Source organism: Sprattus sprattus (genome assembly GCF_963457725.1).
Source record: "Sprattus sprattus genome assembly, chromosome: 6".
NCBI classification, from domain to species: Eukaryota; Metazoa; Chordata; class Actinopteri; order Clupeiformes; family Clupeidae; genus Sprattus; species Sprattus sprattus.
Window position 1 is genome coordinate 4,351,987 of NC_137925.1, and position 27,500 is coordinate 4,379,486.

At 41.6% G+C, this 27,500-nt stretch overlaps 2 protein-coding genes across 2 annotated transcripts in view; both read right to left on the reverse strand.

The window, feature by feature from the left end:
* Positions 1–1,856: 1,856 nt before the first annotated feature.
* Positions 1,857–16,764, reverse strand: LOC308366556 (sodium/hydrogen exchanger 2-like; the record flags this gene model as incomplete). The annotated part of the gene is made up of 12 exons (XM_080840273.1): positions 1,857–2,065; positions 2,848–2,917; positions 3,295–3,426; positions 3,781–3,871; positions 5,983–6,129; positions 8,068–8,138; positions 8,939–9,031; positions 12,424–12,620; positions 13,458–13,675; positions 14,429–14,679; positions 15,125–15,591; positions 16,521–16,764. The coding sequence occupies 12 exons, from the start codon at positions 16,762–16,764 to the stop codon at positions 1,857–1,859; spliced, it is 2,190 nt and encodes a 729-aa protein (XP_080696399.1).
* Positions 16,765–27,157: 10,393 nt separating this feature from the next.
* The window catches only part of sh3bgrl (SH3 domain binding glutamate-rich protein like), a 12,106-nt gene continuing 11,763 nt past the window's right edge, over positions 27,158–27,500 (reverse strand). Inside the window, exon 4 of the mRNA XM_080840421.1 lies at positions 27,158–27,500. This exon is cut by the window's right edge and continues 569 nt beyond it. The gene's annotated coding sequence lies outside the window, so the exon portion shown is untranslated.

Sequence of the window (27,500 nt, forward strand, 5' to 3'; positions counted from 1 at the left end):
CATTTAGCTCCTCTGTGTAACTCTGGAGGTGGACACAGGAAAGAAATTAGACGGGAGATGTCAACTACACACTCATACCCTCCTCCCGCATTCTTTCACCTCGGGGCTGACTGAGGTTGTGAAGTGACAGAGAGAGATGAAAGTGTTATTTGGTATTTGAGTTATTAGTATGAAATGCCATACTCTCCACATATACTATATAAAAAGCTCTAATGAAATGGGACTGTTATATGTACATTGTATGCAAAACAATGTCGTGTCAATTAGTGTATTTTTTAAGTTCATACAATCAAAAGCATTGCAATAACATGCAATAAGGAAGACTTGTTTTACTTCCTGCATGCTAGAAGGGTTGTATTCCCTCCTTTTCACTTCACAAAATTGCCCGGTGTCACTTACCCAGTGCATGAACTTTTGAATACAACTGTATCTTGGGAAATTACGGATTATTTGCCGTTTCTCCAAAAGTCACTTAAATTAGTTTCAGATTAAGGGCTTACATATCAGTCCAGCTTGAGATAGATTAATGTTTTAAATGAGTGGCTGCTGGTTAACTGCATGCATATATTTCTACTAAAGCAACAACATACAAGCTTTTAAGCACTACATTGATCGACAGCACATAACTTTTGAGGCCCTACTTTATATTAAAACACAATAATAAAAAAAGGTAATTGTGGTCTGAACGGTCTGAGGAGGATGGTTTCCCTAGCATGTCCTTCAGCCTCCATGCATTTGTAGCCGACTCAAATGACCAGTTCCTGCATGGTGGAGCAGCGACACACACAAGATTGGGCGTGACGTATTACTGGATAAAGTAACAAATCTGTGAATGATAGTGATATATATTTTACTACATATACTGTATATTTTGTAATATTGTCATATCTAAGCATGCTTTAACAAACAAGGATGACAACCCCACAGTTCTAATGGAATATGTAATGTGTCTCTATTTTCTGTTCACGTGAACCCAATTTACTTTCAAAACAGACAGACAAATGTTTATGGCATTTTGACCAATATCTGTCAACAAACGAACACTAAATCAAATCAACTGATCACTAAATGCAACTAATATACTTAACATTTGGTAACTCTGGGAATACAACTAATGTAGTTTCACTGGTCCAATTTCCCAGTGTCCTGATGCAACTTCAGCACCCAGGTACAGTATGATAGTGACTCACAGGTCTGAACCAACTGCAGCTCAACATTGCCACCTGCTGCCAACTTTTATGTTAGCAAGGAATAAAGCAGTCCCTCTAGGATTTTGCAATCTTGAGGTTTCACAAATTCAAGGATTTACCCCAATTGCACTTATTCCATCAAAAAGAACCCTGAAAAGTCGTGGGATTTCTGCATTGTTTGCGACCGATTTTATTCAACTCTAAATCACCGCAATTTTATGAAAATACCTGCAGTCACTATCGGCAGCAACAATCACAACAAATGCTTACAAGATCCTGGAGAGACGAATAAAGGGTCTAGTAATACATCTGAAAACGTTGTCAGTCATTTTAATCAAATCTTCCGGTCCTTTAAAAATACCCCCATCCCTCCTGAAGCCAATGAATTCACCAAGCACTATATGCATGCTATACAGTTCTCCTTCCGACTTGTGTGACAGACACATTTCCAGTCCTTCAAACGTTTGAACATTTAGCATAATCAAGGAGGCATTTTATATACAGACTTTTCTCACCAAACCTACAACAAAGGTTTATCCAGAATCTGCCAACCACAGAAATGTCCAGGGCCTTGGCAGTGTTTTTGGGGGGTATTTTTGTTTGCTTTTTACACAGAAGTCTATGTCTTCTCATCGTGTATTATTGTGTTGCTTTTTTGCAACATTGCTACTTCTTGTCTCTCTCGTTCTCCAGGACGAAGCTGAGTTTCTTGGGCACCCTGGCGGTGCTGGTGATGGTGCTGGAGGATCTGCCTGGGGCAGGACCAGGATCGGGGGCGGCGCCGGCATCTGTAAGCCCATCTTGAGGCAGCTCCCTGGGGCCATTCTGACTAGGCAGGTCCTCCTCTGGATCTCGAGAGGGGCGAGAGCCGCACACTAAAGTGGGGGAAAGATATGAGTTAAGACAGTTAACGAGGGGTTAAGGGGTCAATGTATGGGTACACTGGTGAACAATTTGGTATTTTAAATATAAATATATTGGTAAATATATCTGCTATATATAGTGATACTATACTAAATACTTTCAGCAATATATTTTAAAAAATTCTTAGAAAGCATGTCTAAGAAAATGAATGAATCAAAATAATTCAAAGAACATATATATATTCATGTATGACATCAAATAGACAAAACACCATTTTATAGACAACCAAGAACGGACAAGTTGCCCTTTTAAACCCAGCAGAAATCAATCAGTATGGAATCATGAATAGGTTGCGGAGATATCAAATGTTTGTCGTGCCTAAGGGCATGTTCGCTTTGAGCCTTCGATGGAACCTTTGATACACATTCTATTTTCCTCTGGGTTTCTCAGTCTTATGGAATGTTCAAACATAACAGTTGGCTTTAACACTCTATGTGTATATGGGCATGGATAGACATCCTAACATAGGATGTCTATGCATGCCCATATACACATAGAGTTTCATAGACACACATGCCCACATAGACATCCTATTACGTAATAGGATGTCTATGTGGGCATGTGTGTCTATGAAATAGCACAGCTGTTCACCCTACTGTGTCATTGCTGAACAACTGTATCGAATACATATCTCATCGCACATGTTAATACACATACAACACATCACTGCATACACACTCATTTCACACAAACACACACACATTTGATACAACACTGTTATTCCATAACATACCTGTAAGTGATCTGGAAAGACCTCTGTGGCTGGCTCTGTATGAAACACAGTCTTCATGTTCATGTTCCCACTGTGAAACACACACACACACACACACAGGCACATACACACAAACACACACACAGACACACGCACATACACAAGAACATGTACTGTATATATGCACAGATATAATCGCATCTAAATGGACCAGCACACACACACAAATTAATACAGTGTGACAGCAGAATTAAGGGTCATACTGTGTTCGCACAGTTGCTGATTTCTGTGGGGAAACTGATTCTTTCTTGTGATCTAGGAACCAAACGCTACTTGTGAATGTGAAGCTATGGGTCTATAGAGAGGGTATGACTAAAACAGACCACATTGTCTAGGCTTGTAGGTCTGTGTGTCTGTGTGAGTGTGTGTGTCTGTGGTCTGTGTGTGTGTGTGTGTGTCTGTGTGTACCTGAGCTGAAAGAGTGGGAGAGAGGAACAGAGTCCGGTCTCTTAGGCTTTGTGGCCTGGCGAGGGAGTAGTGTGAAGTGTTGTCCATAAAGAACTCTGGGTTCAGCTTGTGTCTGCTATAAGCCATCATATGCTGTGGAAGTAAGTGCCAACACACACAAAACCACACAAACGGACAAGAAAACAAGGACACTTACACACACGTGTACATGCACGCGCACACAGACACACACACACACACACACACACACACACACACACACAGTTTGACTACTCAATGGCATACACAGGCCTTAATTCAACATGCACCAAACAGAACGGCCTGTTTTTAATGCTCTTGTCAACCCTTTATTTGTAAATCCTTAATTTGTCATGTTTCTTATATATCCATATCCTAGCATTATCCAGCAAAACACAACACTGGAAATGGGCGCTAACACCTGGACAAGGTCAGTCCCAGAGTATGCAAACACACACACACACACACCCTTTTGTTGAAGTTCTGAAGGTTGGTAGTTAGGATCCTCCGGATGCTGTCCATCTCCTCTGGAAGCAGAACCCGGCTCTGAGGGCTCTCCCTGTCATACACACCGACACACACACACACACACACACACACATAGAGGCATCCACACATACAGACGCACACACATACAGACACACACACACACACACACACACACACATAGAGGCATCCACACATACAGACACACACACATACAGACACACACACACACACACATAGAGACATCCACACATATAGACACACACACATACAGACACACACACACACACACACATAGAGACATCCACACATACAGACACACACACATACAGACACACACACACACACACATAGAGACATCCACACATACAGACACACACACATACAGACACACACACACACACACACACACACAGAGACATCCACACATACAGACACACACACATACACTCATACACATACATAGACAGAAACGCATACACTCACACACACACACACACACACACACACACACACACCCAGACACACAGACAAACAGACAGACATACACACACACAGACACATACACTCATACACACACACACACACACACACATACACACAAAAACAAATATACACACAGTCAACACACCCACCCACACACACACACATTCACACGTTCACCCACAGATGAAGACATTGAAACATTCATATTCACATAAATGCATTGCATATGTTTTTTGGAGTGCAGTATATATGTAATCTATTTTCATGTAGGTATGTTTATCTGTTTATGTTTATCTGTTTAGTATGTGTATTTATGTTTAGTATGTGTATTTATGTTTAGTATGTGTATTTATGTTTAGTATGTGTATTTATGTTTAGTATCTATATTGTATATTTATTGTTTATCTAGTAGGTCTACTACTCTGTCTTTCACATTTTTATCTAATGTTCAGTACTTACTGTTAAGTTATGTTATGTTATATCATGTTGGAGTACTTATATGTTTATATGATTATATGTTTATATGTTATGTCTTGTTATGTTATGGTAGTTTGGTATGGTTGTCTGGGAATTCCCCGCCCCTTCACTGCATTTCATTTGCTCAGTTAGTCTGGCCAACTCCTCAATGGAGGTCCACTTCACTCACGTAATTGGACACGCCTTTAACCAATCAGACCAACGATACTATACAACGATACAACGATCGGTAATAAAGCAAACACATCTTTTTTCTGTATGAATTGTTCCAGAGCAGGTTTCTGTTCTATTTTCAAAGAAAACTTATTATACTATTATACTTAGTATATAGTTTACTGTGCTTTTCTCTTAAGTTTCGCTTTTGTTACGGTAGACGTGGTTATTTTAAATCCGCCAATGGCGCGCCAGGTAGCCAAAAGCCAGTTTGTGATTGGCTCCAAGGATTCTGGAAATCTTGAAGTGAACTGCTATCCTAAGTTTGCCAGACCCCCTTCAGAGGTTAAATCAAATTGGCCGGAGAAGAGGGGCGGGACTTCCCAGACTAGTGGTATGGTAGCCTGGCCATTACCAGCCTGTGACTCCATTTCATTCCGTCTTTCAGTCTGGGCCAACCCAATGCATTTTGGTTTCCGAGATGGGCGGGTGCTTATCTTGAGGTTTAAAATCATTGGAGTTCCCTTAACCAATCAGCAACGTTTAGTAAGCATTCGGTAGATTAAACTCTTCCCAAAGCCAGTTCGGAGAAGAGCTACGACGTCCTTTCCAATCATAAAACTTACGAGAAAATACTCTTGTTCTCCTTTTAATTTTCTGATGTTCTCGAGAGTTGAGACAACTTTTCCGATAGCTTTTCGTGTCTTTTCCTCCAAGGCGAGTTTTGCGTCACAGCTCTGAACTGTTCGCTGATTGGTCCTGCAAAATTTTGAGTTCTGGAGACGATTGTCAATGGGGTTGGGCCAGACTGAGTATGAGCTTGAAATCAATTCAGGCGGAAATACGTAGGCTGGTGTCACCAGGCTAGTGGTATGGTGTCCTGTCCTAAGAATTTCAGTGCCCAGTCCAACTCTGTTGTTCTGTGTATCTGACAATAAAAAGACTTGACTTGACTTGACTCGTATAGGCACTAATGTGTTTCTTTGTACGCAAGAGAGAATGCAGTAGGTGTGTGCCTGTTTGTTTTAAGCGTGTGTTCGAGCACTTGCGTGCTAATTTGGTGCTTACGATGCACACTCCTCTACTCTCTTCTCCTCACACTCCTCCTCAACGTGGCGCTGTAGTTTCTGGTAGAGCCTCACCAGGCTGGACTTGGGCTGCTTGTCCTGACGGACCAGGAACCTTCGCAGGTACTTGGTGTTGAACTTGTCAAACCTCCCCACGAAAAAACAAACAAACACTGTAAAGGCAACCCCCTGATTCAAGGTTAAGTGTATTCACTTTGTTCACGTAAAACTGCAGACATTCATAAACACAGAAGCTGTTCGGGAAGGTGAGGTACAATATAGAATCTAATCTGATAACATGCAAACCTTTAGGCAGTAGCCAGGCTTATAAATGACCAAGATAAGTTTGTGGGGGGGGGAAATTTAACAAAAAATATCAAAATATTCATCTTCTCGAGCAAATCCCTTTCAAATTAAAGGTGCAACATTTAACTACTTTCTAATCAGAGGCAAAAAAAACAACAGCATAATAAAGTTCATATCAGCTCTCACATTCACAACTACTTATGTATTGGCAACGGGTTAACATTACAGAAATGCTTTTCCAGTAATATTGATAGAATGCTGCCTATCAGTGGATTGCATTAGGCTAGAGCTGCCCCCTAGTGGCAGGCCAGTGTAACTGAATGAGAACCTGAGGCCTTGCAGGGGTGTCAAACTCAAATACACAGAGGGTCAAAATTAAAAACTGCGTCCAAGTCAAGGGCTGGACATTTATGTAATAATGAACCTAAGTTTGATATAGGCCTACTGAATCTGGGCCATTCATTTCTTATGGCTCTTTTTTTTTTTGCACATCGCAGGCACTCCATCTGTGATCAGTCCAACAAGTTCAGCAACGTTGTGTCTGCACATTTAAAAATGCTTGCCTTTTATCAGGGCACACTATGTCAGAATCAAGCAGTTCTTGTTAAATTCTCCCTCTGTAAAGGGTCGGACTGCTTTGGCGATCCCTGCTTCTGCAATAAAGTACTACAAAAAATTGCCTTCACAGCAGCTTCACTTTGTGATTTGGCTTTTAAGAACAGTCTGCTGTGACACCACAATCTTTTCGAATCCTCTTCCTTCTGGAGCTTCTGTTTCATATCCAGATGTTTGTACTTGTCGTGGCGTTTCGTTTTATAGTGCCGTCTTAAATTATAGTCTTTCATTACAGCCACATCGGCTCCGCCCTTTATGTCTGTAAACATATGTTCTGCCAATTTTGGCCATTTTTGGGGGGGAGAGAGACCTACCGCAAGCTAAACTTTGACTTCAGGTGATGAGGCTGTACACAGTGGTTCCATCAGACCACCCAGTCAGGTCATGAGTGAGACAATAGGCTGCTTCCAGGGGTTAGACATACATTAAATGCCATTACAGACATGGCTGTGCCACCTCACCACTTATTCATGTCCCAAGAGAGCAGTGGGCTCTTAGGCAGACATACAGAGTGAGAAGCCTGTTTGTTCTATAGAACTCTCCTCCCCTGACAATAATCCTGTGATAGAATCACATGGATCCACATTCAGCTGGAGGGGCTGTCAAAGACATTTAATTACTCTCATGAAAGGAAAGAAAAGGTATTTTCATTTGATATAGTGGGGGATATTGGGGGGGGGGGGGGTAGGATATAGGATATAGGGCGGTAGTGTGAAGTGCATTGTGTTAACTCTTACGGTACTGATACAAGGAATTTTATGCATTACTTTGAGTGGGAGTGTTGTGGTGTGTGGGAATAGGGTAACAGACTGGACTAGTAGGCTAGTAGGCTACCCAGTCACTTGTCTTTATATCAGAACTGTCATTCTGTTATTGTAAGCGCAGGATTACATATATAACGTAGCAGGAACAACAACAACCCCTTACAAGCCCCTCCAAGCTTTTCATTTTAGCAAAGTAAATGACTGAACAACGCCATAGTCCTGCAATTTTCAAACCGTCAGCGACAATACCAAACAATCTGATTGGCCTCATTAGCCTGCGATTAAACCGTTTTCGCTCGCTTCGCCCAATTCACTTGTCTACATCACAGTCGCCTGCCTGCAACAAATTAATGGAATACAAAACTTTGCTTCGCTGGTATCAGTATCGTTAGTCTTCTTACTTGTCTTTCCAGTGGTGCTGACCTGTGTAGCCTACCAATTCCTCAATGCCGGCCATCAGATGATCCAGAACCTGTGAGAAACAGTGTGTTTAGTTGTGTGTTTGTGCATGTGTGTGTTGTGCATTTTGTGTGTGTATGTGTCTGTTTGCAGGACAGGGAGAGGGATACGGGATTATTTACATCCCTTAAAACATGTGTGAAAATATATGCAGTGAAAGATTTATTCTTCAAGTACAGTGTTATGCTGTGCTACCTTTAAAGATACGTTCTTATATAAACCATATATATTTTTATCTCCCTCTGGAACGAAATACTGTTTTCTGATTGGCTAATGGGGTGTACATTAAGTTCGTATAACCGGACACCTTGGACGTAGTCCCAGTAGAAACGTTAAATCGCCGTTCCATATCAATGCTCTTGAATGGTTACCATTGACAACCAACGTAACGTTTTTTTTCTAACTACTTCTAGGCTTCAAATCAAGAATTCATCAGGTTATTATGCATGTTAAGTTTCCTAAAGATAAAGGAAATTCTAAATAATAATAATAATAAAAACATTTTTGGATGTTGCAAACGGGAGATAAGCGGGATAACGGCCTCCGAGCTGTCCAGTTCTACGAAGTTAATGGACTTCTGCGGATCAACACCACTCCGCTCCGCTCCGCGTCGTGGTGTTCTTTGCCCCGCAGCGTCCATTAACTTCGTAGAACTGGACAGCTCGTCGGCCGTTATCCCTTACATAACCATTACTTCTGTGTGGTATTTCGGATGCGCTGTGGGTATGGGGGCGTGGGATGTGGGTATGGGGGCGTGGGATGTGGGTATGGGGGCGTGGGATGTGGGTATGGGGGCGTGGTGTGGTCACTCACTCTGCAATGGATCTCTGCCCCGAGTGAGGGCAGTTCTTTCTTCCCCTTCCTCTTCACCTCCAGCAGTTCCACAAGAGGCTTAATAGTCATACCCTAACACACACACACACACACACACACACACACACACACACACACACACACGGGGGGGGGGGGGGGCACACATACACAATCAGATTACCCAAAGACGCACCGTCAACATACACGCACTAATTAATGCATGCACACACACACGCACACACACACACACACACACACACACACACACACACACACACACACACACTCACACACACACACACACACACACCAAGGCAATCAGATTACCCAAAGACACACCCTCTCATATTTCCAAAACAGACTCTCTCTCATACACACACACACACACAGTGAACACTGACCAATAAACAATCAGATTATCTCCTTACCGGCTGTGTTGTAGTGTTCAGATAGAGCATATAATATACCACTCTTCCTATGAGCGCTTCAAATGAAACGTAAATGGGCTGAATGAAGTTAAAGCAGCACAACGGATCAATAGCTATTCGCTAAAGGTATGCTAGCAGCTAAAACTAACGAAATCTCTTGAAATGTGCTGACTTTGACATTATGACAAACTAGTTACTCAACGACTGTCCTTACTAGGGATGCAAATTATCGATTAATTCATTAATCATTAGTTGATAATCTTATCGATCGACTTTCGATTAATTGATAAGCGGCGTTTTTCACCTGAGTTTCAGTGCTTCAATAGGGCTTTTACAAATATCAGCTAAATAGTTGAGTTATTATATTACATTATGATAATTATATTCTATTCTATTCTATTATACATTCCTCAAGTAATTATGCATTAGGAAAAGAAAGCAGAAAAGTTTTTTTATGGTATAACAAAATACATTCTTTAATTTAAAACAAAGAAATAAATTATGGACTGGCTCAGTTCTTGCATTTGAAACAGACATAAAAAAAAAAGAATAGAAGAAATTAAATAGAGAGCCAAACAGAATATTATTGAGCCTATAGATTATGAAGAAACTGCATCTAGGCTATTACAAGCTAAATAGCCAACACAACTCTCTGAAGTTTAACTCGCGCTCACGGTAGTGAGGGATAGAGTAGTTACATTCTTAACTCTTTGGTGACGGTCCATTCAAATTTCGGTCACTCATGACTGGTCACGTATCTGGTTACATTCTTGTTCTATTTCACTCAATCTTCGTTCCCATGGTACTGAAAATGTTGTTTACAGTTGTCCAATCACAAGGATGTATTTTATTTGAGTACCCAATCTCAAATACCATTGGTTTAGAGACGTTTTACCGGAACAAATAATTGACGGCGCTTCATTTCAAATATGGCGTTTTCAAGCAAAGTGTATATACGCTCGATCAAGCGGTTCAGCTTTGTTTACAAACGGACAATGAAGAGGATAACGATGCAGATAGTTCAACTGGTAGGATGAGCAGTGGAGAAGAGTAAGAACTTGACAATCTGTTAATGAATGATTGTGATCTGATCAAGAATTGAGGTGAGATGCGTCTATGTTGACTCCTGAATGACACGCTGTTTATCCTTACATTACAATTTCCGCTTTTTTGCAGCATCAATATATACATAATTTTTAGTAACACTAAACGTTTGAACATTATATTATTATTTGGAAGGGGTTATTGGAAGTTATTAGACGTTTTCTTGAAAATAACCGATGTGTTTCCAGTGTTTTGGGTCCACGTGGAATGACGTGTCATTCATGCATTCGTTCGTGCCATATGTCCCGCATTTAGATCGCGATACAAATTATTTTATACAATGCTATCACTTCTGTCTCATAGTTCTTTTGTTTTGTATCTTGATCAACCAAAATAAATGATTATATATTTCTATACTTGCATTTGTGTTGTTATTTCTCGTAATAGCTTTGTAGTTTTCAAGTTTGGCACAGTATGGGCTACCACAAATAGGTCACTCTTGACCTTCCATGCCATGTTTGTTTATTGAAGTAACCTGATCAAATAACTGTTGTTCATGTTGTTCAAATGTTCTATAGTGACATGTTTTATATCTATTTAGGCAAATACATTGGTGTTTCAACAAGATACAGAAAATATATTTTTTTGGGGGAAAAAAATTGTTTTTTTCCAAATAATTATGTTTTTCCGTTTTTTTCAGCGACCTATAGATGCATGAAAGGAGATGAAGATTTTGTCAAATTGACTCCAAACTTGGCAGGAAGATTCCTTACAATATATACTAAAACTTAGCGTTTGCACAATTGCAGTAATTTAAACATGATGGCAACCACAGCAGATTACACCTACATGTGTTTTATTTCAGAAATATTGCCGCATAAATTAGCATAAATTATGGTTTAATAATTTAAATTGAGAGAATTTTTTTTTTAAATCTATTCTACATTGATTCTACATCCATCACCCTTTAAAATGAATCATAATATATGGTGTTATGTGCAATATTTGCAGAGATATCCAAGATTTACAAAAAGTCACTAAAAATTGTCAATTTTGGGGCAGTCACCAAAGAGTTAATGGCAAGCCATCAGTCAAAGGTAAGCTAGCCCGCTAACGAGCTAGGTATATAATATCATTAAGCCTGAGTGAGCTAGTCCGCTATCAAGCTAAAAAGCCAACTCAACTCTTACTTACTTACTTACTAACTCTCATGAGCCAAACTCGCGGGCACACGTTAGCGCGGGAGTAGACAGAGATATTCATATTCATAGCAATGTGAGCTAGCCCGCTAATGAGCTAGGTAGCTAACTCTATGAAGTCTCAGTGAGCTAGCCCGCTAACGAACTAATAGCTAACCTGAGTTTTAAGACTAGCCTTAACTCGCGGCAGTAAGCGAGAGAAGGTATAATACAGTGTAGCTGTGATTTTAGGTTGACCAGGTGAACTGGTGGTGCCATGCAGGACAGCAGCATGCACGGTGTTCAAATGATAACTGAGTGAGCTAGTGGAACTATTTGACTTCTTTGCCTGAATTAACAATGTTGAAGTGGTCCCACACCGCACTTCTTTTCGCTCGCTTCATTTTGTTTTCAACCGGTCTCTCGCGCTAGCGCCCTCTAGCGATTAATCGTGATTAATACATTTTGATCGAGCAACCTCTTAATCGACAATTAATCTAAAGTCGATTAATCATTTGCATCCCTAGTCCTTACACAGTCAAACATCAAGGAAGTGCAACACAAGACTAAGCAAGACGGCAAATAAGCTACTTACTAGATCGGCAGAAGGTAAACAAGTCAGGTCGGCGGGCTGCGGCAGGCAAAACTACAGAACGCAGTTATATGCCTATCGACCCTGCTGTGCCAATGGCACGGACGCGATTCTCCATATTAAAAGTCATTGTAGCGCCCCAATTTTTTTTAAGCTGTTATTTTAAGGTTAAACTGCTTATCCTAACCCTAATCCTGAAGCATAATTGTTGCATAATGCACCTTTAACCTGAAGGTGGTTCACCTGCACAAACACGCTGAACAGGATGACTGTGATGGTGGTGGTGATGAGCAGCTTCTTCATGGGGAAGTCGTCCATCAGGAACACCAGAGAGAAGCAGATCGCCCCTCGCATGCCACCGTAGGCGATGATGAACTGATCCCTGAAGGTCACCGTGTTGCGCCGCACCCTATTGATCATGGCCGTCAGGAGTAGAACACCTGAGGACGGGAGGAAGAGAGGGAGGAAGAGAGGAGAGAAAGAGAGGGAGAAAGAGAGGGAGGAAGAGAGGAGAGAAAGAGGGAGAGGAAGAGAGGGAGAAAGAGAGGGAGGAAGAGAGGAGAGAAAGAGGGAGAGGAAGAGAGGGAGGAAGAGAGGAGAGAAAGAGGGAGAGGAAGAGAGGGAGAAAGAGAGGGAGAAAGAGAGGAGAGAAAGAGGGAGAAAGAGAGGACAGAAAGAGAGGGAGAAAGAGAGGGAGAAAGAGAGGGACTAAGAGAGGGAGAACAAGTGGAGAGAAGTAAAGAGAAAGAGACATGTTAATGGCTTTCAAAATAATATGACAGAGAAAAAAGAATAGTGGAGAGGTTTTCTGATTGGGTAAAAAGGTCAACCTACGTAATCAGCCAGGATTACCCAATCAGAAAACCTCTCCACTTTTCATCCTCTCTTTGTCGTATTATATTTTTTTGTTGAGTGACTATGTCCATATGAGCTATGAGGATGTAGAGACAGCTATGTTGAAGTATTCCAAATGTCTCACTTTGTCTGCATGAAAGGTGGACTACACATACAGAGGACCATAACAACTGTCATAACAAAAGGCAACAAAGGAGAGCAGGAAAGGTCTGGAGCGAGAAAGGAACAGTTAAGATGAAGGTATCACACACAGACACACACACACACACACACACACACACACACACACACACACACACACACACACACACACACACACACACACACATAAACACGAGGGCAAAGAACAGAGAGTTGGGAAGCTTGCTACACTCAACCGCAGGGCAGAGGAGGAGGAGGAGAGAGAAGAGCGCCCGACCCACCCACGGCTCGCCAGACCAGGCAGAGGAGGAGTGTGCAGGTGACGAAGGGCCAGTTCCACATGTGCTTGTCCTGGATGGTGGACACGCCCAGGAAGATGAAGATGAGCGTCTCGCTCACGCTGCTCAACATCTTCAGGAAGTACTTGATGGTCGTGTGGGACTTCTCCGATATGTTGGCCTCCACGTACTGCTTCATGCACACCGCACACGACATGATGCTGCACATTAAAGGCACAATATGCAACAATTATGCTTCAGGATTAGGGTTAGGATAAGCAGTTTAACCTTAAAATAACAGCTTAAAAAAAATTGGGGCGCTACAATGACTTTTAATATGGAGAATTGCGTCCGTGCCAATGGCATAGCAGGGTCGATAGGCATATAACTGCCTTCTGTAGTTTTGCCTGCCGATGCCCGCCGACCTGACTTTGATTTCCTTCTGACGATCTAGTAAGTAGCTTATTTGCCGTCTTGCTTAGTCTTGTGTTGCACATGATTGATGTTTGACTGTGTAAGGACAGTCGCTGAGTAATTAGTTTGTCATAATGTCAAAGTCAGCACATTTCAAGAGATTTCGTTAGTTTTAGCTGCTAGCATACCTTTAGCGAATAGCTATTAATCCTTAATGCACCTTTAAGGGGTACAGAGCAGGACACAACCAAGTCACACTTTTCCTTTATTCTTTTTACTATATACTATTCTTGTAATGTTATACTGTTGATGTTGTAAAATCGCAATCTACGGTGAAAAACCATCATTTGTCTGATACATACAAACTACTTTCTTTGACCTACTGACATCTAGAGTATTAACGGACCTTAACCATTTATCTCACAATTTTACTCCGATTTAACAAATGATCAAATGACAATACTGAGGCAGTGAGGGAGTGTTTTCCCTGCCTTTGACTATTCTTTCACAAGTTTCCAGCCAATCCCTCGCCACTCTTATCGCCAAGGCAACCAACTCACGCCATTATTCCGGAGATGTGCAGCATCTCGGAGGTGAGGTAGGACAGGTAGCTGAAGAGAAAGACGAAGAGCGGTGCGATGACCTGAACGCGGACGGTGAAGCGGGTGACCAGCGCTGCCAACAGGCCAAAGAAGATGCCCACCACCACGCCGCCCATGCCCACTAGCAACACCTGGACGGCCCCTATCAGTACATCCAGACTGCTCAGGGTAGGCATGCGCAGGAACGACTCAAACAGCTTATACGTCACCTGGGAGAGAAGGGGCGGAGAGAGAGGACAAGATTAAAAAAGACCATAGGTCAATTTCTGTGTTTAAAAATGATGAAGGGAATAAACTATACTTTACAACTATGTTGTAACATCTGCAGTTCTTGAGGAATGTGTTGTGTTGTGTTTTAAACATACACGCACAGTGGTGTAGTCCAGGGTATACGCAGGTATACGGAGTATACCCACTTATTTTTCAGTCAGCATTGCGTATACCCACTTCTCAATACAGGGCGTTTATCCTGTGCTGTATGGGCTGCTTAAAACACTTAAGAGTATACCCACTTCTCCAGATACCACTACACCACTGTACACGCACACTGACACACAAGAGTGTTAGGGTCTCCTCTCCCATCTACACCCGGCTCCAAACTCTTAAACCCGCCCCACCACCCGTCCCTCCTTGATAACACCTAGCCTTCCCCACCACTGCCACAGCGTCGTTGAGCAGTGACTCTCCAAACACCAGGATGTGCAGCTGCTCGTTGACGTGCATCTCCTCGAACACGGACAGCACGGCCACGGGGTCCACTGCAGCGATCAGGCTCCCGAACTGCAGGCAGTGGAACAGGGAGAGTCCCTCCAGCTCCGGGCCGGGCACCACCAGACACAACCCGCGCAGCGAGAACCCGATGCCCAGCGCATTCCACAGCGTGCCAGGCACGGCGTACAGCAGGATGGTGCCTAGGTTCTCGAAGAACAGCCGGCCCGGCAGGAAGTAGCCGGCGTCCAGCACGATGGGCGGCAGCAGGAACAGGAAGAAGGCGTCTGCGCTCAGGGTGGGCGGCGGCCTGTGGCGGACTCCGTAGATGGCTGCACCCACCAGCAGGCCTACCACGATGAGCAGGCAGCTCTCGGGCATGACAGAGGGCAGACGCCCTGAGCAGTGGAACCCTGGGAAAAAAGGTAACTGTTTGCTTGGTACCTCATTTAGATAAATAGATAGGTACTTTATTGATCCCGAGGGAAATTAAGGTCATCCAGTAGCTTAACTTACATACATATATGAATCACAATAAATACAAAAATCACAATAAATACAAAAACAATACACATAGGGAGAACATGTACACAGGGGGTGGGGTGTTTACATATAACATATACAACATTGTGCATTACTTGTGACAGGGCTGCAAATAGTGAAAAGTAGTGCAAAAGTGTTCATGTGCATGTGTGGATAGTGCAAAGAGTCCTGTGCTTGTGTGTGTGTTTGTATGGAGAATCAGGTATTAGGCTGTTCCAGAATTCCTGGTCACATCTTATCTTTGTTTTAGACCACAATGCAGGTCATTGGGAATAATCATGAGACGATATGATCAGTGGAACCCTCGGTAAGAAGGCAAATATATATATAGCACATTTGCTGTCCATGTGATGGTAAACAGCTTTGAAAGGTACCAGGTTTTAGGCTATTCCAATTCCTTATCGCCATCTCATCGTTGGTTTAGCATACAATGCATCATAGTCACTTTCAAATGGCTTTTCAAAACCTCTTACTGACTAATGAGGCAAGTGTTATATTATACTGGAGAATGATCATGAGAGTGCTGTCCATAACAGTTTCATAACAATTATTGTTTTAAAGCTACAAGTGTTACACACACATTACCCGATAACTGGCGACATTAAAATATCATAGCAAGGATAGCCAATTGCTCAAAACATGAATGCTGGATGCCATGTTTCAGTCTTGAGGAAAGTTGTATCATATTACAAATATAAAAGGATGACATCCAGTCAATACCTATTCAGGGGTTTCATGAAAGATGGCTTCTACAGTGCTCTCTACTGTCCCTCAAATGAAAAGAGAAAAATTAACTCACCCAGTTTAGCCAAGGAAGCAAGCATAATCCACAGCACAATCTCAAAGGGCACCTGCACATGGCTATAGTCTACATTAAACACCTGGAAGGTCTCAGGGTGAAGTGCGCTGCTATTTCCCCTTGAATCTACGGGTCCATAGGGAGAAGCAAACGTCCGTGGCACTGCTAGAAAGGGGACGAGGAGGAACAACCAAAGGTGACCAAGTCCCAGGACGGTCCAGGTGCTCCAGAAAGTGTTCCACATGGCGTATCCAGGACAAACGAGTGGAGAGAGGGGAAGAGCAGGCCAGAGCAAAGGGAGTCCGAGAGAGAGAGAGAGAGAGAGAGAGAGAGAGAGTGTGTGTGTGTGTGATAGAGAGAGACAGTGAAACGGAAAAATGAAGAAACAGAGAAAAGTTAAAAAACGACAGTTATGCTATGCTTTTCCCAGCTCAGTTTGACCACTTCCCTGCTCCACCCAACTCTGTCGACGGCATCGACAGCGGCTCCAATGGAAGCTAACGGGCTCTACTGTGCCCAGGAATCCCCTGAGCTAGCACAGAGGCTCTCCCGGTGGCCTATTCATCAGCTCACAACAACACAGAGGCACAGCTCGGGTGTAGAGGGGGCGCACAGTGGTCTGGGGAACAGAGGCATGAGAACAGAAAGGTTTTAATATGGCTGACTGTGTCGAACGTCATGAAGAAGAGCTAAGTTAGTCAGTCAGGTGGACAGTTTACTGCTCTGACAAAGCTATTGCAATTTTACCCATTCGTATAAATCTTTAAGTCACCCGACATTGTCATTGACGCCCTATGGAATGAATGTAGGCGTGCAAGTAGCCATGCACCTTACCCCAAGGTGAGTACACACTTCGGTAGTTAGCTTGCCTTATCTAAAACAAACGCAAATTTCCAAAATGATTCGGTTGAATTGAAAGCCTGGCATGGTGCTGTAACACAGAGAAGTCCGATAACTTTGATAATACCTACACTCATACTTTAGTTGGGAAACTTTCGTGACAAAAAATATATAAATACATTCCAAATACATTCCAAAAACACGCCCTAACAAATGTTAAACTTACTGAGCTCAGGACAGTTTTATGTTCATGACAGTCTTGTGCGTTCACAGCTGCGGTGGCAAGACCATCAAAAATCGTTCTAACTGCCTGCCAAAACTCTGTCGAAGATTCATGGACGCTCTGGCATCGTAAAAAGGCAGCAACGTTGGTCCAGAATGCTTGCTTACGTGTTTGCCGGTGTGTTTATTGTGTGGCTGATTAAAAGAAGGATAGACGTTAACCAAATAAAAACTTAATTTGAATCTTTCAAATCTGAAGACAAGAATTTAACAATTATAATTACACATCTGGTGACAAACTAACAAAATAAAATAAGCCATTTGTGTGGTGTGACTTGGTTGATAGTTCAGTGCTAAGTCAAATTTCAACATACAGTCTAGGACATGTAGCCTACTAGCATTGGTTTTTAAATTAACATTATTTTGTTTTGTGTAGTCTAGCAACGGTAGTAGTAGTGCAATTTGTGAAATCGTGATTCTTGAGATAAGGGACAAAACAGGTTTTGATTTTCCCAAAAAATATTTGGATAACTTCCAAAATATATGATTACATTTATGTCAAATGAAGTTTGTCTATCCAAACATGTTTTGGTTCAACCTCCCAGTTGTAGATTTTTTATGTTAATTGAATGTTTGCTGGGTCAGCACTTGATTTTTGTCAACACCATCATAAACATAAATATACTTATGGAAATTATTTTAAATGATCTTATCAGAAATATTTTTACTCATTAGTTTTCCCAGTTCCCCTTATAATGTACACAGGTCTTTAAATCATTAAAAACAAAAGTTTAGAGCCAAAGAAGTCAATGTTTAATGAGTAGAATTGAAATCATATCACGAATTACATTTGTCTTTAACCTTCAGATTTAACAGAGACATTTTTAAGCATTAAAAATACACATCTACATTGGAAATGTGTTAGTCTTTGTGAAATATCCTTCAAGGAATGAAACAGATACCATTTTCTTTAAAAAAAAAATATAAAAAATATATCTGAAGGAGTTGACACTCTACATCTAAACTAGATTTAATTCGACACATGAATCTGAAATAGCAATAAAAATGCCTAGGAAGTGATATTTTTGGCATAAACAGCATTAAAATGATTAAAATGGACACTAAAATGGCCTAAGTCAACACCATCAGAGAAAGTCAACACCATCAGACACAAATGTTGATGGTGTTTTGATGGTGTTGACGTCTGATGGTGTTGACAAAAAAAGTACATTTCTCCTTATATCACACAAGATTCTCACAGGAGCCATCTTGTTTATCATCTCTTGATCATGGTCCAGCCAATCTATATAAATAAACACTAGATTGCAGAACATTTTACTCTAATGTTGACTCTTTAGCCATTTTGGAGTTGATACGCTATGGTTGTGACGTGTGCATATTAGTAAATAGATATGAAAAACAAAGTATTATTAAAAACTTACCAGAGCTCAAATTTTCTCATGTCACCAGGAAGACCAAGGAGCAAGGCAAGGGGTCCTTTGAGTTAAAGCTGCCCTAAATTATTCCTGAATTTTTCCCCAATTTAAAAAAGTCTGATGGTGTTGACGAAAACTCTGGACACATGTTCAACTGACCAGAAAGTACATTCAAAATGTTTCAATTTTTTTTTTTTTAATGTTTGTGAAATAAATACTATGTTATTTACATATGATATAGATAAAGTTCAATTTTATATCACTTTTCAGAGTTTTTAAAGCATTGCAGTGTGATGTGACCTGCTTTCGGACATGGGTTTTTGTAGGTACTGGTCACATATAATATCATTAAGAATAAAAACAAAATGTTAGACAACAACAAAACACACTTTGTTGTGCTACCCTTGTCCTGTTGATGAGTTTGGTGAGGCTTTTAAAATATATTACGTACATTTTAAGATAAAAAAACTGTGATTTATGTCACGGACATGTTTTGTCCCAGGTCTCAAGAATCACTGTATTGTTTTGAGCGAATTCATTGCAGTCCCGCTTAAAATAAGCATCATACGAAAATGTGTACTATAAATAGTGCTGCTTCTTATCAATTTAAATATTGTGCACAGAGCGAATTGTTTGCAGTAATTTACAAAAATGTACATCCTTTTTCAATGAGTATATGGTTCATTTGAAAATAATCCAAAACACATAACCAGAAATGTTGAAAGTATTGTATTATATATATTAACTTTAAAAAATATTAAACGTTTAAACATACGTGTGTGACAAGACTGTGAGGGAAATAAGCTTACCAACACCCCTTAGAGGTTGCCAGCTGCACCCCATGACGAAATATTTGTCATCGTCTCTTCCTTTTCTACATGCCATCCTTTCCCCCAAAATATCTGAACATTTACTATCTTAATCATAATGAACACAACTTGAATGAACAGTTGGTGGATGTGCGAGTGTTTCTGTGTGTGTGTGTGTGTGTGTGTGAGTGGGAGAGACTCACTTAAGTACATGTAAGTAAATAGCCTGGGCATGACGCTAAACTGCACCCAGGCAGATGGAGCTCGTGACTGGCATGACACAGCAATCGTCTAAGGGAAGAGAAACCCTGACAGAAAACCAACTGGTCCTCCAGCCATTCGCCTGTTCCCAGAATAATAAAACAAAAAGGATTACTGAAACTGCAACTATTCAGAAGTTGCGGCCTTGTGCACCTCATGGCGTGGAGAGAACTTCAGAAAAATTGTAAATAGCCGTATCATATTTGTCCCACTTTGATTTGATTGTGTAATGGCACAGGGGACAGAACACCCCACGACACAATGTTGCCTTCTCCTTCTCCTTTTTTCCATTTCCCTCACGTGTCTAACAGAAGAAATATATATAAAAAGAGGGGCATGGTCTGGCCAAGCAGGAGACGGTAAGCTGAGGTGGTGTTGTCCAACGGGGCTGAAACAGCTCAGATGTTGAACAGGTGCCCTGGAGGCCGCGGCGGGGTCGCTGGTTCATTGGACGATGTTGCGGGCGTGCTCTAAGTCATTGAAGAACATTGAAGTATGAAAATCGTATGAGATCACTACAATATCAAACTTAACATGAACAATTTTCAGGACTGTTTGTAGCTTTCCAGCTATTTGTGTGGACACAAGAATGTGTCCATACAGATATAAATAAAGTACCTATCTATCGATCTTCTTGAAAGTGTTGAAAACTTTGTCATTTTATTGTACATGAGCAGTTTTGAGGATTTATGATCACCCTGATTATCTGCCTCTCTGGCCGCTGTGGACTGTTGCTGCCTCTGGAGCAGGGGTCTCTCATGCTCCTTTCCATTGATGACCCCGGGCTCAGCAGTGACTCTTCTCTGCAGTTTTCTGATATTGGATCTGGGTCAGGACCTCCGCAAGGGGGGGGGGGGGGGGGGGGGGGGGGCTTTCTTGGGAGAATAGGAGGATAGTCTACTGGTGGTGCTGGTGGTGGTGGTTTGCCTTCTGCAGCTAGAGGGGCTGGTGTTGATGGCACTCCGGGTTTCTATTCAGCTTCTGTGCTTGGCCCCCAAATACATTTAACTTAGCAGCTTATTCGTTCATATTAACACACACTAGAATATGCCAACTATCAAAAGATGGCCCCCTAAGATAGAGATAGCTGTAGCTCAGTTAGCTGTGGTCAGTTCTTTGCTAACGAGTTTGTTGCAGGAGTCAAGGACTTGTATGGCTGGCATGTAGAGCAGTGAGAAAAGAGAGGAGTAAAGCTTGGTTTATGCTCAGAGGCGTAAGCGTAAGCGCAAGCGCAAGAGGCCGCGCAAGCCCTTGCGCGACCCTTGCGCGACTTTTTACGTCTTGCGTGCGTCGGCCCCTTTTTCTAGACTTGCGCCATTTTACGCAAGCCTATTGTTCTGGGTGTGAATTGCTTGGCAACACCCCCAACGCAACGCGTAAGCACCTAGCAATTCATGCTCCCTTACGTAAGCGTAAGCGCAAGCGCAAGAGGCCGCGCAAGCCCCTTGCGCGACCCTTGCGCGACTTCTTACGTCTTGCGTGCGTCGGCCCCTTTTTCTAGACTTGCGTCATTTTTTACGTAAGCCCTTACGCGAGCCTCGCAGCCTGCATTCTATCAACGAATGATACGAGATGAGGTTACTAAAATATTCTGCATGTCTACTCAGTTTTACAGTGCTTCCCAAGTAAAGGTTTGAAAAGAACTTCAAGCTTCAGACTTTCTGTTAGGGAACCTGTTATCTATCTGCAGAGCAAATGTCAGGCTCATACAAAAACATTAACGTGAATTACTTGATGCTAATACCTAGCGCGGTGTCTATAGGATTTTCCATATACGTTAGCATTAAGCTAACGTATTTTCTACCACAGTAAAACATGCAATACTATGTGATTGTTTTTAGAAAACGAATGTTACGAGATGAGATTACTCAAATGTAGTCTGCATGTCTGCTCAGTTTAACAGTGCTACCCAAGCAAAGGTTTGAAAAGAACTTCAAGCTTCAGACTTTCTGTTAGGGAAACAGCTATCTATCTGCCAGGCAAATGGCAGGCTCATGACAACACGCGCAACCTTTGGGAGCATGAACTGCACCGAGTAAATTTTGCGCAACCGTTAACCCCCAACGCTGTAGCATGCAGCCGCTTTTAGGAAGCATGCAAGGGCCTTAAGAGAGAGAACAATAGGCCAGCTGGGGTTTTCTTTACCCAGTCAGGGACATGGTTCAGGTGATATCCGACTACAGTTACAGTGATTACGTCACAGACAAAGGAAGTGATTGGAGGAGAGGTGCAGTTGTTTACAGAATGGCTTACGTTTCACATTTAGCTCAGTTTAAAATCACACAATGGACGGATTCATCTGTTGAGTCCCAGTTGGATATACACCAGTGAGAGGATACTTACCTGTGGCTCCCACTGCCTAGTGGCTCTCTCTACCGACGCAAGCTATGGCCAGCTAAAAAAATTACAATTTCTTTGTTGGTCAGGTTCAGTTGTTGGTGGTGATACTCTAAACAAAGGTAACAAACGAGGATATGCCAGTTTGCCATGTTTCCTGGCCAACACAACAACATGCCTCTGCTCCTGTAAAGCACCTAACCTAATTGTGAGCCTCGAAGTTGAGGACACGTGTTTCTTTTAACCAATCAGCCACAGGTATTGACGTCAATGAAACCTCTGCCTGTAAGCCAGCGCTTCATCATGTGTTCTCCAGAGTCACTTTGGTTCAAGTAGCTGATATGTGCCTTCCTAAAGTGGGTCAGAGTTTTGTTCTATTCAAAATTTGTGACTTATATATATACAGTATATGATAAAAAAAGATATGAAAGAAATACAAAAAAATCTAAGTCATTGGCTCCAAAAAACATATAGCCTGAATACCTGAATAGTTTTGACATGTTAGTTTATAAGTTAGTTTAATACATGTTAGTATAGTTGGTTTTCACATATAGGCCCTTTTAAACAATGCTTCCTTATCTTGCAGTGTTACAAGAACAAGCTACAAGCCCAGAAATAAGAGTGAAACAGATGAAATCATGATGTAATCATGAAGCCAAGCTGATGGGGGCCTACTAATCCACAAGTGGGGGATGGCAGCAAACAGCACCGAAGGCACCATACTCTTAGCCTTAAATGGTTTAAATGCAAGAGATCTTTTTGGTAGTTAGGTAGTTATCTAACTGATTTAACTCAGATAATTATAATAGGATAAGGCAGAAACCCGCAGCCTGTGCAGCTTCATATTAATGAGTGAATATTCACACAAATGAACATGAGTTCATCACACACTAGCAGCTGTGTGGTTTCGACACCTGTTACTTGCAAGTCATTATGTTAGACTGAATGTGACTGAGTGTGAACAAAAATGTGTTATCTGTCTGACGTTGTTTATACCTGATACATTAAAGGGACTCGTATGTGAAAGAGGAAGGGAGATAGATAGACCCATTCATGGTTTGCCTGGCAAATTAAGCAAAATCAATGTTTTAACTGTCGGAAATTACTGAATGTTGAAATTGAGCAACAGACATTTAACTTCACAATTACACAATACAATTGGGTATTTCTAGAAGCCTTTTTGGAAGTGATTCTGAAGTTCTGGAATTCTCCTATGACTGTATAAATAATTCCAAGATGAGTCTACACACACAACCACCAATACAGCCCAAAACATCAGAGCTAGCTTCACATCAGAAGTTTTGCAATGAGAGAAATATGAACTGCTACCGCAACACAGACTGCCCACTGTTTTTTGTAGAGGTCACAGTTCAAACCCATCCCATATGGCCGCCGCTCTCGGACCGGTAGACAACACTACGGCTCTAGGGGCTCTCATTTATGACTCATGATTATGATTCTTAAAATCAGTTGATTGACTTCCTTAAATGTAAATAGAATAAAGAAAAGACATTTAAATAAATTAAAATTAATATCAATTAATATTTGTTTGTTAATATTCTTTATTGCACATCAACACTGAAATTATGTCAATATTGGGCAAATTCATTCTTCAACCTTGAGAACATCTGGAACTTGCATTTTATTGCCAAAGTCCACCAAATTCTCAAGATCTTTTAAAACGTCTGTGACATAAAACTGTATAAAACTGATAGCATACAGGAAGATAGCATACAGATGACAGAGTTGAGTTATGAATTATAACAGATAGGGACAATTCTAACTGTGAAGTTTCTCTGAGATTTGAAATGAGGTTACCATGGCATCACATATGTGGGTTTCGTATGGATCTTGTCTACTCAGGCTTTGAGATCCGTAGGACTGGGGAGCTGAAATGTGAGCTGACCGCCCTGCTGTCCCCTACGTGGTTGTGCATATAGCTGAGCACCATGCTACAAGCCTCATCTACCTCCAGGCCCTGCTCCAGCGCCATCTGCTGGCCGAGCCGCTGTACTACGTATCCTGGAGGCACAAGTGGGGTCAGGAGGCTCCATCCAGGGGATGTGCCTGGCTGCCCCAGCCTCTCATGAAGGTACTGCGTGTATACCTCCATCAGCTTGCTCTCCAGGTATCCGTTCAGCATGGAATTGGTCAAGGGCTCACCACCCTGGAGGGTGATGCTGCTGTCCATCACAAGGTAACCATTGTCGTGGGCAATTGGCTCCAACCTCTGGTCTCTTTGGTCTATTGAGAGGAGCGCAGAGGCATCTTCACTTGGTTTGTAAGCATCCTGCTCTCTGAAATCTCTTCTGTTTGTCTGCTGTTCTCTTCTTTGGGGCGAGGGGGATAGAAACTGGGTGTAGAGGCCAGAGGGACGCAAGGGTACCTGAGGTATAGGTCTGCGGTGACGCTCAGGGCTGGAGGGGAAGGTTGTGGGCTTAGGGATAGATATAGCACCAGCCGTGTTCTGGACAGTAATCAGCTCAAAATCCACCTGCTCCACTTCCTCTTTCATAGCAAGACCTTTATTGAGAGACAATAGAGAAAATACTGAGGCTTAAAGCAAACCAAAATTACATCTAAACATAATAATAATAATAATGTAAGAGCCTTTATATTATTATTGACCCTCAGATTAAAAAATGTGATATGTTATGAATCTATGAATACTCTTGTAACGACTATAAATGCTACTATCACATTTCCAAAAATATCCAATGAAACCTTTGGTTCTCACCTTCCTGTGCTTGTGCATCTGTACAATGTCCCTCTGGGTGACTAGAACAGGCAGAGGACTGACCAGGCGGCACTGGTTCAGAGTCTGTGTCATCTTTATAAAACATCACTCTTAAGAAACCCTCCGCAAGCATTGCCACTTCCAAACGAGCTCACAGAAGAAGTCTCAAATGTTGGGGAATCTACGTCGACAATGGCATAATTATCTATAGAATCGGTTTGCTTTAACATTATTGCAACATGTGATAATGCAGTTATGTAATGTGGGTCTCAGCATCTGGTATTCTTAAGAACAAATCCTTGACTCACAAGGCAGTATGTCATTGAGTGTTACTCAAAGTGTGTTTCATTTTTGACTCATTAGGTAGCCTCTAATAAAAGACTAATACAGCAGACAATCTTACCTGTTGTTGATAAGAGCTGAAAAAGTTAGCGAGCTGAAAATCACACCATGGTCGACCGTCTGTTTCTGGTTGCTTTTGGTTCCCTGATCCCTGTTTCCCAGCTTCAAGAAGGTCCTCTTTCTCCGCGCTGAAAACAGGAAGTAAGCACAACCAGAGGCGCAGGAGGCATTTCTACTTAAACGAAAGTTCTCCGATTCTAGTAGTGAGAAAGTCTAGCTTTTTTTCTCATGAAGAATGAATGACATTTTCACCTCTGGCATGGACCGTACTAATCACTTTTCTTTGTATAGGAACCACAGGAAGGTCTTAACTGTAACTTAACTGATATGGAACAAGATGATGGATCAATGTAATTTATGTTTGATAGTATGTATGTAAATGTATTTCCACAATATCCATACCAATATTACTACTAAAGAGAATTGCATGTGAAAGCAGTATATTGAATAGTATTTCAGTATTTCCCTATTCACCAAGTTTGGCACTGTCACCGCATTTACAGCTTAAAACCACATTAAAACCAGCATGCAAAGACAACAGATTCAGAATACTACTTCCACTCAGATAAATTCGTACCACAGTGCTCTTACAGCATAGTAGCCTACAACTAACCTATTTGGTGATGAGTTTATAGCCCACTTTGTACTAACATAACAAGGCCAGGGCCTACCTTTAAGGTTATATTTAATTATATTATATTTAATACTATGGCTACTTAACACACTTAACATGAACATTGTATGGATTGATCTCTCAGTGAGAAGTTAAAAATGTTTAAACATGGTAAACAAGGCTCATAAAATAAATGCAATTTTTAACTGATCTTAGGGGAGTAGTGAGGGATTTCAGAGAAGCATCCATTTTGATGAGTGGTTCAGGTGCTCCGGGTGTACAGAGTCCGTTTCCTGTTTCTACATTCAGTGTTTCACCGTGGATCTCATGGAGGTTTTTTTTAGGTTTTTTTATTCTTCTTACACAACCCTCCCCCTTCCCACCTTCCTGTCTCCACCCGGTCGACCTCAAGCAGATGGGTCCCCCCTTATGTGCCGTGGTTCTGCCTAAGGTTTCTTCCTGCCTAACAGGGAGTTTTTCCTTGCCCCTGTTGCCATTGTGCATGCACTAAGGGGGTTTAGGCTCTGGGCTCTGTTAAGCCCCTAGAGGCAATTGTATTGTTATGGCGCTATACAAATACAATTGAATTGAATTGAATTGAATTGAAAGTGTATGGGATGGGAGAGCATCAGTCACCGTTCTTTACATTCCATTGTCTGGTTTGAATGGAGACTCAACTGTTTAAATGTAGACACAGTGTTCAAGAAAGCTATTCAACAGCTGATGGTCATCTGTTTTTTTTTATTAAAATGAAATTGCAGATAATATGTGAGTGTCTCAATCTTTGCAACGTAGTGGTGGGGGTTGGAGCACTTTTTTTTCATCCCACCATTAAAGGTTTGGGAATTTTAGAATTAGAAGAAGCTGTAATGCATGCTTACGGAGATGAACAAATAATGCAAACAAAAGGGCCAAGATGCTAACAGGCTAACAAGATATGAGAAGCAAGCAATACAAGACACAAGACATGACACACAAAATCACAATACCATGTTTTATTTCTCGTCTCCCTTTCATAACATATTCATATTCATTTTTGGCATGTTCTTCATCTTTCTTGCGTTCTATCTTTATTTATTTATTTTATTTCCCCATCAAGTAGAAAACTGTGCACTATAACAAAGAGAGTACAAATAACAGAAGCAAAATAGACACACAGTGATATACACAAACATTTTTATACAAAAAGCACAAGTAAGACTACTGTAATCGGCTCCATTGTAAGCAAGAACTGATCAACCTGGGGAAAATGTTATATATTGTTGTCATAGCAGCCCTTTGACGTCTAATCAAAAGGCCACGGGGTAATTACAAGCAAAGGGT